Below are 16,036 nucleotides of genomic sequence, written 5' to 3'. Positions count from 1 at the left end.
TAAAACTTCTCCTAAAGGTCTGTGCAGGATTTTTTTCCTAAGGGAAAGTGAAATAGGGCATTTGATTAGATGCAATTCTTGGTCCAAAAATGCCCTATCTGCCTGCTAGTCACTATTGTTTGCCTCAAAAATTACACAGTGGAGAAAACAATCAAAAGTATTGTCACATATAAAATGCAGATGCCTATGTTGTGACAGTGCAGACAATACAAACTGCATACCAATGTCCATTCATCATGAGTGATTCAATCAAGACAGACATTTAGCTGGTAATTGGTGATCAACATGAACTAAAATGAGGCTGCAATGGAATGAGGATGGTTTCTGCACCTGTCAGTTGGTAGTCATCACCTGTTCCGCTGTGACAGTTTGCCTGGTCATCATCACACTCATCCACAGGATTGCCCTCTGTAGTGGTAGGGACCGATGTAGGTGCTGAAACAAAATCCCAGGGTTACTCAATTAAAATGTAATCTGGAGACTTGTCATAGTCTCAGCTGCACGATTTTGATGAACAAAGTATACTGTGCTTCATGTGCTACAGTAGATGAAAAGAATCACCTTGCATTTCCTTGCTAGGATCTGTTCACTGCCCCCCTCCCCTGCACCCTTTAACCTCCCATTAAGAGTGTTTGATCTGAAATGCAGGGAGGGAATGGGGGATACATAGTAACATCCTTCTATTATTTACAATTTGATGAGCGATATGCTCCTACCAATGAAGGGTGAAATCCGGCAGAGTAGAGGTCAGGGCAAGTGGGAGGGGAAGAGAGGAGGTGCTGTATTTGGTACAAGAGCCATCCTTTTGCTGCAGGGCAGGGTGCCTGTGGGTGCACCTGTGAGAGGGAATGCTCTGAAAAGGAGCGGCATGACTGGTGCATACTCACTTGCTACATACCACATACGTCACTAGTGGCCTACCTCTGGGCCATACCATGTCCCTTGGGGCAGTGGAATGCAGGCCTGTTCAGAAGACTGTGTGAAGGGGAAGAAAGAGGCAGAGGGAGCCCTTTTTTCTACAGAGGAGGATATTTACTTCACATTCAGGAGAGGGACTCCACTGCCCAACGGGCCCATGCACCACAGCCAGAGGCATGCATGATCTCTCATTAGGGAGGCAGGCCCAGGACTCTGCTAGCCAGCCCATACACATCAGTCAGCAGCATGCACTAGCCTGGGGGACATCCTTGCATTAGCCTTTGATATGAGTGAACAGGGAAGCTTTTTGTGTGCTCCTTCCTTCTTTTCCCTGGACAACCACTAGCTCTTTTTCTGAGCAGCGGCTAAATGTGTCCCACCATGAGTTTCCAGCAGGCCTCTCTGGCAGGATCCTGCCCTGGCTTGATCATAGGATTTATCTCCAGGATCCCTTGTTCCCATTTAGCTCCAGTACCAGCCAGGACAAAATTTAGGATTATGCTGATCTGAATTTAGTCCTCCTTTCCTTGAAATATTAATTAAGCAAATATTAATCCTTGAAATTTGTAAACCAATATTAATCCACCCACTCTTCTGATTACTGTTTTAAGCATCATCCTGGTATTTGTATAACTAAAATATTAAAAATGGTGGGCAACACATAACTGCTCCCTTCAGAGCCTGTGTGGGAGAGGAACTGTCTGAGTATATGCAGGGTAACAGTGACAGGAAAGCATGATTATCGATGCTCTTGCTATTGCTTAATTTGCAGGTCTGAGGGTTATTTTTTTAAAGATATTCATAAATACGAGACATTAATGATGTCAGTAGCTCCTGCCGGCCACATGATTTGCTTATGGCTGGTGATGATATTCTGATAGCCACTGCCTATCCAATAAAGGTCTGACCTTTTGTTATTATGATTAAGAGCTGTGATTTGTGAAAGGTGCCAGAAAACGTAGCTAAAACCCAATGTCCGCCGAACAAACAGCGATAACAACTGGGAAATCACCAAACCCAGACACCAGACACACCAGACACACTGTTTAAACATAAGATTTAGATTTTATATCAGGAATGTGTAGCTATGCCAGGGGCAGTTAGCTGGCTCAATGTAATCAGCACAGGGAGTTTGATTCAAGCTTTTATCTACTCTGGAATATTACTATTTTCAGTAACAACTGGTCACTGTACTCAAAGCCCCTGCAATAATGTGTGTCTCTCTTGGACTCCTCCCTCCTCTGCATTAGCCCACAGAGCTGGCCAGCCATGCCAGGTGCAGGTTATGCAGTCCCTTTGTATGCCAGAAACTCCAGGATGGATTGAGGTTCCTCTAGCACAGGGGTAGGCAACCTATGGCACGTGTGCCGAAGGCGTCACGTGAGCTGATTTTCAGTGGCACCCACTGCCTGGGTCCTGGCCACCGGTCTGGGGGTCTCTGCATTTTAATTTAATTAAATTTAATGAAGCTTCTTAAACATTTTTAAAACCTTATTTACTTTACATACTACAATAGTTTAGTTATATATTATAGACTTATAGAAAGAGATCTTCTAAAAACGTTAAAATGTATTACTGGCACGCCAAACCTTAAATTAGAGTGAATAAATGAGACTCGGCACACCACTTCTGAAAGGTTGCCGACCCCTGCTCTAGCAGCTTCATTCTGGATGAGACATGGTGAATCCACAGGGCCCGTGTGCAGGCCTGTGCCTTAAAGGCACACTGTAGCTCTAATTACATACAAGAACTGGTCTCTACATAACTGAAGTACACCATTAGGGTTGCCAATTCTGACCGAAGATATTCCGGGAGATTTTTCCCCCTAACATGACATAATGTCATTTTCTTAAAATATCCTATTAAAATCTCCCGGATTGCTTTCAATAGTCACCAGGAGATCAGTGCCGATGCCGGGAGACTGCAGGCCAATCCTGGAGGGTTGGCAACCCTATAGACAGTTCATCTATTCCCTAAGTCAGATATGTCTCTCTATGAATCCCTTCACTGGCTTCCTCTAGCCTTCTGAATCAAGTTCAAGCTTCTTATCTTGACCTTGAGGACCCGGTATAATCCCACTTTTGCCTGCATTTCAGCTCTTATTTCATCCTAACCTCTCTGAATGCCCTGCTTGCATGCAAACCTTACTGCTAATCATTCCCATTGGATCCTTCTCCCGCTCATATTGTTGTGACTTCTTCTGTGTCTCCTTTCCTATTACCATTTATATCCCTTCTTTGGCTAGTCACTTCTGCTGGTCAGGACGAGATAGTGTGGTGGAGCCATGGACCCACTTCTTCACCACTTTTGGAGTGGCTAGTAATTCTAATGGCACTCACCCTTGTGTTCAGGTGAGCATAAAGACTGTGATTGTGCTCAGCCCTTGAATCAATGAATACATAGAAGGGAGAGTCTTTATGCCCTCCCACTTTCCTTCTGAGTAGAGTACTATGTAGTCTGGTGTGTCTGATTTAGGGTTTGATTCTGTTCCTATGAACATCATTAGCAAAACTGCCATTGAGTTCAATGGGAGAATGATTGCACACATAGACAGCAAGGGCCTTTTGGGCAAGTATTGCATCTTCTCTCTTTGATCAAAAGCAAGGGCGATGACCTGCAGGAACTGAGAACTCCCATAGGAATTGAGAATGGCCCCAGAAACAGAACTCCCTCCAACTTCATCACTTTGCAGGCCAAGTGTGAATCACACTTCTTCAACCTGGCTTTCACAAATAACAGCATATAGCTCATCAGTTTTAACAACCACACCTCCCACACATTCCCCTGAGGAATGGAATAGAGAAGGAACCACATGTCATATACTTGTTGCTTTAATTTATCTTTGGAAGGTGCTCAGATACCACTGTAATAGGACTAGTATAAGAACCTCAATAGACTTGAATAGTGGTGCTTCATAAATATTAATAAGAATAATGCAGAAGATCAGCAGCTTTATGGTTTGTAACGGCCACCCTACTGCACTATCATCCATCATATAAGATGACCAAATGCACATCACTTTTTTGGTATAACAGAAATAAAGCCATTGTGATACTGCAGGGCACTGTTGCAGGATTGATCCTTCGACTTTGCTTGGCCTGGCCATCTATCTTTTAGGTGCCTGATCAGAACTGGGGCCTTGATTAGCAAAAAGCCCAAACAAACAAAAAACAATGACAACCACTCAACGAATCTATCAAACCCACCACAGTGGATAACATGATGCCTACCTTGCAGAAAGTGTCCTCGTCATCTTATTTTGTGTAAATCTGCCTCCCCATTCTTAGAAGCCTTCTCTTCCTGTGTCATGTCATATAACTAACCTCAATTGCAAACCACTTGGGGGTAGGGACACATCTTTGGTCTCTCTGAAAAGTGCTGCACACCCCTCTTGTGTAATATACAAGTAATCCTGAGGTTGCTTAAAGGAGCAGAAGACTCTGTGCAGTGAGACCATCACAAGGATTCACAAAAGGAATTGTGGAAAGAATAATATATAACTTAGTGCCACAGACATATTCAAATGTCCTTAGTGAGGGTGCTGACTGGGCCAAGAAACAGAACTGATGGCAGTTACTAAAGCAAGAGTTCCATGTGCTACTCCTATGGGAGCAGCTGTGCTCAGCAGTAGTCCAAGCCAGAGTGTATCTCTATGAAAATAATTAATACAATTCATTCATCTCTGTCAGAGCAATTACCTTCAAATTCACAGCCCAGTAGTTCCATTCTCAGCCCCAGTCCTCCATGTGTGGCTCTCTCAGGGTAGACGCGGATTAATCTGGTTGTTATGGGTTCAAAAGTCCGTAGCTCAGGAGTATCATAGTTGGTGTTGCCTTCAAAAATCTGCAAGGCATGACAAATGCTGCTTGTTAAAAAAAACAACGATCGCTTTCAACAATTGTATTTTTTTCTTTAGGTCTCTAGTATTTGAATTGGATGAGAAGTAGGCCAAATCCTACCAATTTAATAAGTGCCTGACATTTCTTTCTTAAATGAGGAAGGAATATGTAGTTAAAGCTTCTCTGAAAAGTGACACATTTCATTTTTCATAAACTCAGTAGCAACCAATCTATCAGGGTCATAACAGGAGCTGAGTGTCTAATGAGACATGTTTTTAAATGACACTCTGATCTGGGGTTTTACTGGGTGACATTTTCAGCACTTCATGGGGGGAAAATGACTGAGGAAAAGATCCTGTCACCTTTTAAGTAGTTATAATAATAACCCAACTATTCAAGAGAAAACTTCAATCTGATTTCCCCTAGTGACAGAGTCAGAGTTTCATAAGTTATAGTTATTTCAAAAAGGTGTAAATTAAACTCCAAGAGCAGTAGCTGCAAGAGTTCTTCCAGTGAAACTGGTCTTGAATAAGAACAAAGAAAACTACCTACTGACAGAGCTGCAAAGAGTACCCAACAGAATCTAAGAGGGCAAAGCAGGTTGATGGATATGTATTTGGGACAAAAATCTCATCTCTCAGCAGCATTGTGGATCCCTTAGCTGTACCGCAGCTTTCAACTGCTTGTGACTCCTGCTGATGTCAGTGCAATGGAAGTTCTGTATATAGATCCAGTTATTACTATTTATTATTTGTATTTCATCAATACCTAAAAGCACCAATTGTGATCAGGGCCCCATTGTGCTAGAGCAGGGGTCAGCAACCTTTCAGAGGTGGTGTGCCGAGTCTTCATTTATTCACTCTAATTTAAGGTTTCGTGTGCCAGTAATACATTTTAACGTTTTTAGAAGGTCTCTTTCTATAAGTCTATAATATATAACTAAACTATTGTTGTATGTAAAGTAAATAAGGTTTTAAAAATGTTTAAGAAGCTTCATTTAAAATTAAATTAAAATGCAGAGCCCCCCGGACCAGAGGCCAGGACCCGGGCAGTGTGAGTGCCACTGAAAATCAGCTTGCGTGCCGCCTTCGGCACGCGTGCCATAGGTTGCCTACCCCTGTGCTAGATGCTATCCACAGACAGCACATACACAGTAAACAACAGTTCCTGACATGAACTTACATTCCAAATATAGAGAATAAAGGGTAGGAAAAAGGAAATATTATTTCCATTTTACAGATGGGGAACAGAGTATTAAGTGCCCAGAATCATACAGGAGATCTGTAGCATTGCCAGAAATGGAACCCAGATCTCCTGAATTCCAGCATTACTCATAAAATGATTTCACTGAAGTACAGGATAAACAAAAGAACAGAGCAACAAATTGTGTGTAAGACAGCTGAGAGTTTATTGCATAAGAACTGTCTGAATCGCAATACTAATCAAAATCTCCTTTGAACTGGAACCCAAATTTGAGATTATGGTGACATTTAAGGGAACTTCCAGCTCTCAGTCAGTCAGGATGAAGCTTAGTTTTTGCATTGATAAGAAAAGCAGCTGCCAGATACCCTTCTTATTTGGATGAGACCACAACTCAACATACAGCACTTTCCTGCTAGTGATCCAAAGGCAGACAAAGCAGAGGCTGCAGGAAAAGTTGATTTTGTATTTCAATGCAGGGATAGGCCACAGGGAAAACTGATTATTGATTTTTTTTCACTGTAATTCTAAAAATGCCACCTGTTTTTGGTTTAAGTTTCTATATAGTAAATCAGTGGCTCCCAACCCTTTTTGGCAACTGTACAAGTTTACTCGACTGAGACTTTGGCTGTACCAGCGAGTGCCCTGCTGCTTCCTATTCAATTGTGCATGGTCTAACCCACAATTAATCTTGGGCTATTTGGAGCGTCTGAGAGACTGGCTTTGGAGCACACCAAGCCTTATTGTGGAGTGAACTAGGCACAGTTAAATGGGTGGTGTACATATGCATATGCAAGGCCTTGCAATAAATTATTATTCTAGAGGACATGCTTCTGCTCCTTTTGAAATCAATCACAGCAAAATCTGGCCCTAAAGTGGGGAGTTGAGTCTTGAGTATCAGTCACAAAAAAAACAACAATACCAATAATAGTAAATATACCAATAGCTGGGATTACTGGGATTAAGAGCTGCTTATAAAAATGACATGACCCTCACTCTCTATGGGAGACTGGATTTCTGAGATTTCTTTCAAAGAGCACTAGGTCGGCTAGTGTTCTGAGAGGATTCAGAAGATTTCTGTCAGGAATGGGTACTCAGAAGGCACTGCGATTTGTATCTAATTAATTTACAATTATTAAGGCTTTCTTTTTATATTTGTATATTAATACAGCTCGAAAGGTCAGAGTAGCTACCTACTGTATGAGAAAGAATATGACAAGCCATTTTATGTGTAAAAGTAGGCAGACATGTTATCTAAGGAATCCTGACTTCCCTTTTAATAATAGTCTTAATAGCAACATATAATAATGAAAACTGTGTTATAAAAGACATCAGTACTCAGCACTGACACCTAGACATTAGAATTTAATAGGCATCTAGAATTATATCGAATCATAATTATATTGAATCATTGTCTTTTGTAGTATAGACCTGCCTGTGATTCAGTTTTGACTGTTCATTTCCAGCACACACCACTCTTCTTTGCAGGGGCGGAGGAAGGCGCATACAACAAAACATGATTGTGAGTTGTGTCTTTCATACAGGCTGTCCCATAAAAGGCTTTATTTGGTTACAAAGATAAACAATAACTCAGTAAAAGGTAAGCTAGTAAGTGTTGGAAAGAGAGAAAAGATATAATCCTTAATGACATTTTTAAAACAAGTCAGCCCAGCAGATGGATTAAGGAAGATTGTTGCAGATGGCAGGAGATGCAAAGGAGAAGATTCTTGCAGCATCAGTGGCCAGAAAGCATGGAAAGAGAGTGAGAAGGTCAGTTGTAGATGAGTAGAAGGAGAGGAGGGAGAATGGAAAAAGAGAGAGAAGCTTTATGATGTAGGTAGGAGCAAGTCCACGGCGGGGGGGAGGGGGGTTACGCAGAAGCAGGGCAAACATAAATTGAATCCTAAAATGAGTGGGGAGACAATGAAGTTGCCTATGGATTGAAGTGATATATGTTTCTTTGTATATTTGAGGTGGGTAGAGACATGCTGGAGTCTGGAAGAGCTGGACATTGAGAAGACCATGGAGAAGAGAATTATAATAGTCCAAGTGAAATGAGATGAAGGCATGGATGGGGAGATAGAGTAAAAGAGGTGGTAGACACCACAGTGTTTTATACCCATGATATATATTGCTGATCCACTTACCTCTTCAGAATTCTTTCTTTACTTGTATAGCATGCAATTGTTTTTCAAAGTCAAGATTTTACCCAAGTGAAAATGATGTGTTTCATTTCATAAAACAGGGATGTTTCCAATCCACTTTCATGCTGGGACTCAATATAGCTAGCATTCCGTACAGTCCAGCTTTATTAACATTTTTAAAATAATACATTCATGTATTAACATTTTAAATCCATCAGTTTCCCAAATCCTAGGATTTATCAGATTCCCTTTTAATAAAACTTTTTCTAAGGAAGAAAATGTTTTGAATTTTTGGGGAGGATTTTACTGTTATAAAACACAACATTTTAAAAAAAGCCATTAATCTGGGAAGTTAATTTCTGATAGCAATGAAAGCTCTGGGTGGACTTAAATGGGTTAGCTAGCATTCTTTTTTTGTCAACATTGTTAGTTTTTGACAACGATGGCAAGTACTTGGATTAGAAAACAGAAGGCCATGTAGCATACGGTGTACCATTTAAAAGCATATGGCAACATTTTTTTTTTCTCATTGAGCCATAGTGTGGAAGTATATGTCAAAACAACATCCATTTTAACAGAGAAATGGTTAGATCTCAGTATTGATTTACACCCTCTTCACACTTTATGGTGAAATCACAACTCATAGTAACGAGAAAGAGTAGTCAATTTCAAAGGATGACCCCATTTTGTGTTTATCCCCAAAACAAATGTGGAAAAAAAGATAATCAACTAAGAAGGACTCAGGACTGAGAAGGACTTTTCTGTGGAGTTACAACAGAAAAGAATGAAGCCCAATATTTACAAAATGTGCTAAGAAAAGCTAGTCATGGGTCCACTTAGCCACAGGACTGGAAAAAACATTCTCTCTTTCTTTTTAGGACACACAGGTTTGCCTAATGGATTGATGGGGCCAGAGGAGATAACAGTCTTTATACCTGAACTCCTGACTAACAGAACGGGGATAAAGAGCAGCTAAGCAGGTGTGTGGAGTTTTATGCTGCATTTGTCATCGTTCTTCCTCTCTTGGGGATTGGACTAGATGACCTCCTGAGGTCCTTTCCAACCCTGACATTCTATGATTCTATGATTCTTTATTCCCTTATTGTAGGTACAATTCATGATTCCTTGTTATTACCATGCCAGTGCCGGCAAAGCATTATGCCCTGCACAGTGAATGGTGATCTCTCTTAAGGAATAGAGTGGGAGGCACAGGCAGATTATGGAGGTGACAGTGTCCTTTTAGGCAAAAATATCTAATTGTACACTCTGGGCAAAGATACCAAAATGGCACATGAGACTAAACGGATGGGGTTTTGGCTAGATATTTTTAAAACATTCTAGGACTGGACTGAGGCAAATACAGTATTTGGGGCCTGCTGTTGGTTGTTGATCTCTTTTCTTCCTTTTACCAACTCAGTCACACAACAACCCACTTGGTCATCTGTCTATGTCATTTCCTCCTGAGTAAAGTTTTCGTTATTTCTGCTCAGCCATGTGTGACAGTTGCCTTTAGTCCCAGACAGGCTCCCAAATCCTGCACTAGTAATAATATAATAGTACTGTGCGTTGAAGGCGGGATCCATATTTTATCAAAATCATTTGGGAGTTTTCATTGATTTCAATGGGCATTGCATCAGGCCATACAGAGCACCTCTATCCCAATTCACTTTACATACAATTCAGAAATCCTCAGATCAGCCCTTTGAGGTTAAATAGCATTGTCCCATTTTACAGCTAGGGAAAATAAAACACAGACAGATTTAGTGATATAACTAAATTCACACAAAGCCAGTAGCCAGGCTAGGAATAGAATCCTCCAGCATTTCTTTTCAGCATTTGTCACACAGCATTGCAAAGGATTCCGAGGCATACCTCAGACCCACAGCATGCCTGCTGCACATGACTGAACAGAAACAGGGATCACACTCATTTGCAGCGGATGATGAATAAGCAGTAGCTCCATAGCAGTGAGGAGCAATTTGGGATTGGCCTGCTGGAGCCTGACCACAGTCACAGTACTGTTTTAGTAACATCCTTTTAGATTTGCTGCTGAAGAAGTCTTCCTATTTAGCCTAGACCTACGGTCACCTCAACACAACCCTTTTTCAAAGATTGGAGCTATGCAAGTGCTTTGTAAAAGGGAATTCACGATGTTGTGATTTCTCCCTCACCTTTATCTTCTTCTTACTGGCATCCATGATCATTTTCCAATCGGATCCATTATTGCTGTAGCCAATCTTGAATTTTTTCATGAACACTTTGTTTTCTCGGTGCTTGCCTCCCTGAACAATTATACCCCGCACTATTTTCTCTTCACCGAGGTCTACTTGAAGCCATTCCTTCGTATACGAATGAGTAGTTGGTGGCAGTGCCCAGCCTGAACGGCTTGTTACAAGACGAGCATTTTCTGGGATCCAGTTTCGATCAACTTGACTAGATGCTGTAACCTGAGAGTCGGTAATGAGTCCAGACACCATACCCAACATCCCAGAGCAAGGATAATCTATAGAAGAAACAGGCCATGTTTAACAGTTAATTTCTGCAAATTTGATACAGCTATAGCATCAAAGTAGAAAAAGACATGCCACAGCCAGTTCAAAGAATATAAGAAATAACTTGACCCTTTCCTCCAAACTCAAATCTCATTTTGCTTGAGTCTTTAATTTAATTTATTTTTTGTTTGCTTAATTTTGTACTTCCTGGTTTCGGAAGGTAGTGGAAGTACCAAAATACCACAAGTATTTCTGGCCTGATGGGAACCAGGAAGTATCAGAAAACTCATTGTCAACTCTATTCTTATGAGTTTTCCAGCCTGATTGCTAAACCAAGTAGGAGAAAGGTCACATCTGAACTTGTGGATGCTTATTCAAATAGAAATTCCAAACATTCTGAAGTTAGCCATTACTGGTTATTAATCATTAAAGCATTTTGCAGAAATTAGTAACTGTATAAATTCTATATTATTTTGTTACTGGTCTAGATACTAGGTATTTTCATGTTACATTGTTCTGGCTTTGAAATATAAAGTGAACTCCTTAATAAATCTAATAATAAAGCCCTTGGCCTAATTGGGAATATCTTGGAGACTATGGGGTGCGGAAAAGAGGGCCAGGCGAGGGACTGTCAGAAGAGTAACACATAACATAGTAAAATAATTAAAAGAAAACTGTACCCCGCCCCTACCCTGCCCGTTCTCTGAGGCCCCGCCCCCACTCACTCCATCCCTCCTCCTCTATCACTCGCTCTCCCCACCCTCACTCACTCATTTTCACCAGGATGCCTCAGGGCGTTGGGGTGCAGGAAGGGGTGAGGGCTCCAGCTGGGGCCAGAAATGAGGACTTCAGGGTGCGGGAAGGGATTCCAGCTGAGGCAAGGGGTTGGGATGCGAGAAGGGATGAGGGCTCTGGCTGGGGGTGTGGGCTCTGGGGTGAGGCTTGGATGAGGAGTTTGGGGTGCAGGAGGGTGCTCCAGGCTGTGGGGGTGGAGCCGAGGGGTTTGGAGTATGGGAGGGGGTTCCGGGCTGAGGCAGGGGGTTGGGGTGTGGGAGGGGGAACAGGCTCTGGGCTGGGGATGCGGGCTCTGGTGTGGGGCCAGAGATGAGGGTATTGGGGTGCAGGAGGTGGTTCCGGGCTGGGGCTGAGGGTTTAGAGTGTGGGAGAGGAATCTTGGCTGGGGCAGAGGGTGCAGACTCTAGGGTGGGCTGATGATGAGGGGTTTAGGGTGTAGGAGGTGCTCCGGGCTTGGATGGAGTTCGGAGGGCAGGAGGGGGATCAGGGCTTGGGCAGGGATTGCGTCGAGGAGAAGGTGAGAGCTTCGGCTGGGGTGCGGGCTCTGGTGTGGGGCCGGGGATGAGGGATTTGGGATGCAAGAGGGGGCTCTGGGCTGGGGCTGAGGGGTTCAGAAGTCGGGATGGGGATCAGAGCTGGGGCAGGGGGTTGGGGAGCAGGAGGAGGTCAGGAGTGCAGGCTCCGGGCGGCGCTTACCTCAAGCAGCTAGTGGAAGCAATCGCATGTTCCCCCTCTGGCTCCTACATGGAGGCATGGTCAGGCAGCTCTGCACACTGCCCCATCCGCAGGTGCCACCCCCACAGCTCCCATTGGCTGCGTAGCTGTGGAGCTGGCGCTTGGAGTGGACGCAGCGTGCGGAGCCCTTAGGCTGCCCCAACGCCTAGAAGGCAGAGGGGGGATATGCCACTGCTTCCAGGACCCGTGTGGAGCCGGGCAGGCAGAGAACCTGCCTTAGACTCGCTGCGCCGCCGACTGGACTTTTAGCGGCTGCCGCCAGGGTCCCTTTTCAGCCGAGTGTTCTGGTCAAAAACCGGACACCTGGCAACTCTATGAGAATAGTCATTTTTCAGAGAACAGAATCATTCAAAAGAAAAAGAAGAAAGTGCCAAATGTAAGTACAACAAACGTCAGGTTTTCAAAATCTTCCTGACACCTACCTGTTATCTTACAGCCATAAACTTCAAATCTCAGCGATATCCCATTTTCCCAGCTTGCAGGTCTGATCCGAACAAATCGTGCTAACACTGGCTTGGGAAATGTCCTATACATAACATCAGTGGGGTTGACATTCCCTTGAAATACCTTAAGGAAAAAGGGTTTTTTTAAAAATAATATGTAGTTTATAATTCTGTGTTTTACACATACCAACAATCCAAAGTTGAAATAGTTTTTTGCACAGAGGAATATGTCATTATACTCATAGCATAATTTCTGCAAGCAACTAAGCCTGGAAGATGCCTCTATATAACATACCAGCGCTTAACAGTTTCTCTGCTGTACTGAGGCTTTGGGAAGAAAATTAAAGAAGACACAATATACATGACAATATTGAATGCAACTGTTAATACATTATAGTTAGACTGGGATAAATTGGATAAGTCCTGAACCTCATGCTCAGATGAGCTGTGCTCAGTGCATCACATGCGGTGTGGGTAAAGGTAGCTATATGCTGCCTAGATACTCCTGTGAGGACCTGTTTGACCCCCTTCTGCCCACCTCCACCAAGCAAGATAGAACAGCTTCAGGGACCATTAGGTGAGCTGAGGATCACCAGAGTGTGGCAATGGTCTGGCAATGCCTCTTTTCTCCTGGCATATCCCTCATGCCAGGAGTCTGTATGGAAGGCATAATGTAGGGCCAGCTACACTGGGTCTGTGCCATCCAAGGATTGTGCTATGCTGAAAAAAACCTCAGCTGCCTGGTTAGGGCAGCTTTATGGCTTCTAAGCTTCACTGAGCTGATGCAAAGAGGCTGTAGTATGAGCCAGGGTCTTTGTTTACATGTGACTCAGAATCAAAGATCTGGACTGAATTCAGTGAGGAATCATCTGCATTTTAGGTTGTGTAAAAGTTCCTTTACTGAATCAGGATAAAATATGCATTCCTTTGCTTGTACTTGGACTCTTGAGTTTTGCAGGAAATAATATTGCTTATTTTGACCTTCTGTGATGTAAAATCCTTCTTAACAAATACCAAAGTTCTTCTTTTGTCTTGTATAGTGAGGTTTAATCCTTATAGCTGATTGTTTTCAATCTTCTAGGATCCTGTCTTTGACCCTTTAGGCCAATGGTCAAACAATAAGTCCCACAAATAAATATTGTATTGGTCTCCGCTTTCTTGTTGATAAGCATGCTCCTCTGTAATAGGGCCAAAACTTCTAAAAGTCTTAGTCCAAAGAAGGTGACTCAGTTTCCTGCTTCTTCCTCAAATAGAGTGAAGACAAATTTCCTGTTTTTTTAAATGAATATAGGCTTAAGAACTTCTCCTTTTATGGGAGATTTGACAGTTTCTTACACATAATTCCAATTTTCCTGTCATTTTCAGTTGCTGCATTGATTTGGTGGGTTAGCTGCATGCAGCCATCAGCTCATCACCCTAAGTTATTCATTAAAGAATTTAATGTATTGGATTTGTTATCTAGGGAGAGCTTCTAGACTGATGTCCAGCTTCTGATCCATTTCTTGTGGCAAAATCTTTCCAAGAAGAATTGGTCTGCTTTTTCTTAGTGGGTGAGTCTGGATAGGCCCAATGATTCTGACTAAAAGGCATGGAACTCCAGGTTATGCTATAGCTATAAATCTTTCAAAATGAAAGCCTCCTCAAAGAGCTGTGTAGTTTCATGAGCTTGTTGCTGCATAAATAGCCCCAGTCCCCTACCTTTTGGTTTTTGAAGGAATATAAAAATTGAATGTCAGCCTGGTTTAGTTCATGTAATTTTTTTTTTTTTTTTAGTACTCTTACCTACAATATAACATTGCTGTTTTACATCGGATTTGCTTTGACTAGAGAAAAAAAATGTAAACTCTTCTAACCAATAAATCAGAGCGGTCAAATCTTTTGATAAACAAAGCAGAGCATGTACAACAGCCATGTAAATTGTAAGTTTTCCAAGGAGACTGAATTTTGAGACTAGTTGTAAAAGAGGCATTTGTTCTGAGCACACGACTAACAACCAGGAACCTCTGAGTTCCAATACCACCTCCAACATCGATTTCCTCCATGATTTTGGATGAGTCACTTAATATCTCTATTTCTATTTAGGTTCTTATACAGTGCCCACCATTGTGGCATTTGACCTTGTCAGCTTCCCCTCATTTATAAAACAGGGATAAAAGTACTATATCAAGTGGCTGCTTTGAGGATTAATTTATTATTGTTCATTAAAGTGCTTAGAAGTTTGAATCAGCTACATAAGTGATAGAGATTATCATCATTTTGAGTGGACACTTTTGTTGAAGGTATGAGATAGGACTGTAAGATACAGACATATCAAGATCACATAGATATGTTTATATATTTATATTACATAACTATGGCAGGACTTCAACAGCCTTGTCTGCTCAAAACAGCTATCTTGAAAGAAGGCAGCATGGAGTAATTCAGTTTCCATTAGGTCACATTAGAAACTATTGGGAACACTGGCTTCTGAGTGAGCATGAGAGTAGGCATGAGCAGACCACTCATGTGAGTAGGGTGAGCAGAGTTTGGCCCTTAAACAAATTACCTTCATGCTCACGATGGCAGATAATGAGGATTTTTCTTACAAGTGGTAAACACTGTTTCAGTTGGAAGGCGGAGAGGGCAAATCCATAGACAAATGGACTAGGGAAGGTGATTTAATAATCTTTATAAGGCTGCAGAGATATGCATAGTCATCTATCTGAGGTACTTATATGACCCCCATCACTGTAGTGTCTAAGAGTATGTCTACACTGCAATTAGACACCTGCAACTGACCATGCCAGCTGACTCATGCTCATGGGGCTTGGGCTAATGGGCTGTTTACTAGCGGTGTAGCTGTCCAGGCTCAGGCTGGAGCCTGGGTTCTAGAACCCTGAGAGGTGGAAGGGTCCCAGAGCTCGGGCTGCAGCCAGAGCCTGAACAGCTACACTGGAATTAAACAGCCCCTGAGCCCGAGCCCCACAAGCCCGAGTCGGCTGGCCTGGGCCAGCCATGTCTAACTGCAGTGTAGATATACCCTAAGAGCCTCACAATCTTTTAACGAATTTATTTACCTAGCACTTCTGTGAAGGAGGGAAGTACTATTATCCCTATTTTACAGTGAGGAGCTGGGGCACAGAGAGACTGAAGTGCTTTACCCAGGGTCACACAAGAAGTCTGTTGTGGTGCTGGGAATTGCATTTTGGTTTCCCACATCCCAGGCTCGGGCCCTAACCCCTTGATCATCCTTCCTTTCTCATTATTGTAGCTACTACTATGGTTTACTACTTGACAAGAGTGAGGTGAAATGGAAAAGACTTACCAAAGCTTTATTGCCCTCCTTAAGCGTAATCCAGTCTTCTCCATTGGAGCTGACATCTACTCGATATGATTTCACATAATATTTTTTCTTAGTTTCCTTTGAGATGGCTCCCTGGGTCCCGATGCCAGATACAAATCGGAGAAGGCCTAGGTCTACCTGTGATAAC

The 16,036-nt window shown here is 42.5% G+C and overlaps 1 protein-coding gene across 3 annotated transcripts in view; it reads right to left on the bottom strand.

The window, feature by feature from the left end:
- Positions 1–16,036, bottom strand: part of NRP1 (neuropilin 1) — a 136,089-nt gene that overhangs the window by 27,269 nt on the left and 92,784 nt on the right. For 2 of the 3 annotated variants that reach the window (XM_034760106.1, XM_034760107.1), the window contains exons 8-12: positions 15,871–16,026; positions 12,546–12,690; positions 10,273–10,604; positions 4,617–4,761; positions 331–435 (exon numbers count right to left, since the gene is read on the bottom strand). In XM_034760106.1, coding sequence (XP_034615997.1) covers positions 331–435; positions 4,617–4,761; positions 10,273–10,604; positions 12,546–12,690; positions 15,871–16,026 — 883 coding nt within the window. The remainder of the gene's footprint in view (positions 1–330; positions 436–4,616; positions 4,762–10,272; positions 10,605–12,545; positions 12,691–15,870; positions 16,027–16,036) is intronic. The other variant, XM_034760108.1, reaches the window with a different exon arrangement.

The sequence above is a fragment of the Trachemys scripta genome, chromosome 2 (assembly GCF_013100865.1).
Source record: "Trachemys scripta elegans isolate TJP31775 chromosome 2, CAS_Tse_1.0, whole genome shotgun sequence".
Taxonomy (NCBI): domain Eukaryota; kingdom Metazoa; phylum Chordata; order Testudines; family Emydidae; genus Trachemys; species Trachemys scripta.
Note: the sequence above shows the minus strand (reverse complement) of the source record. Positions and strands in the feature narration are given on the sequence as shown.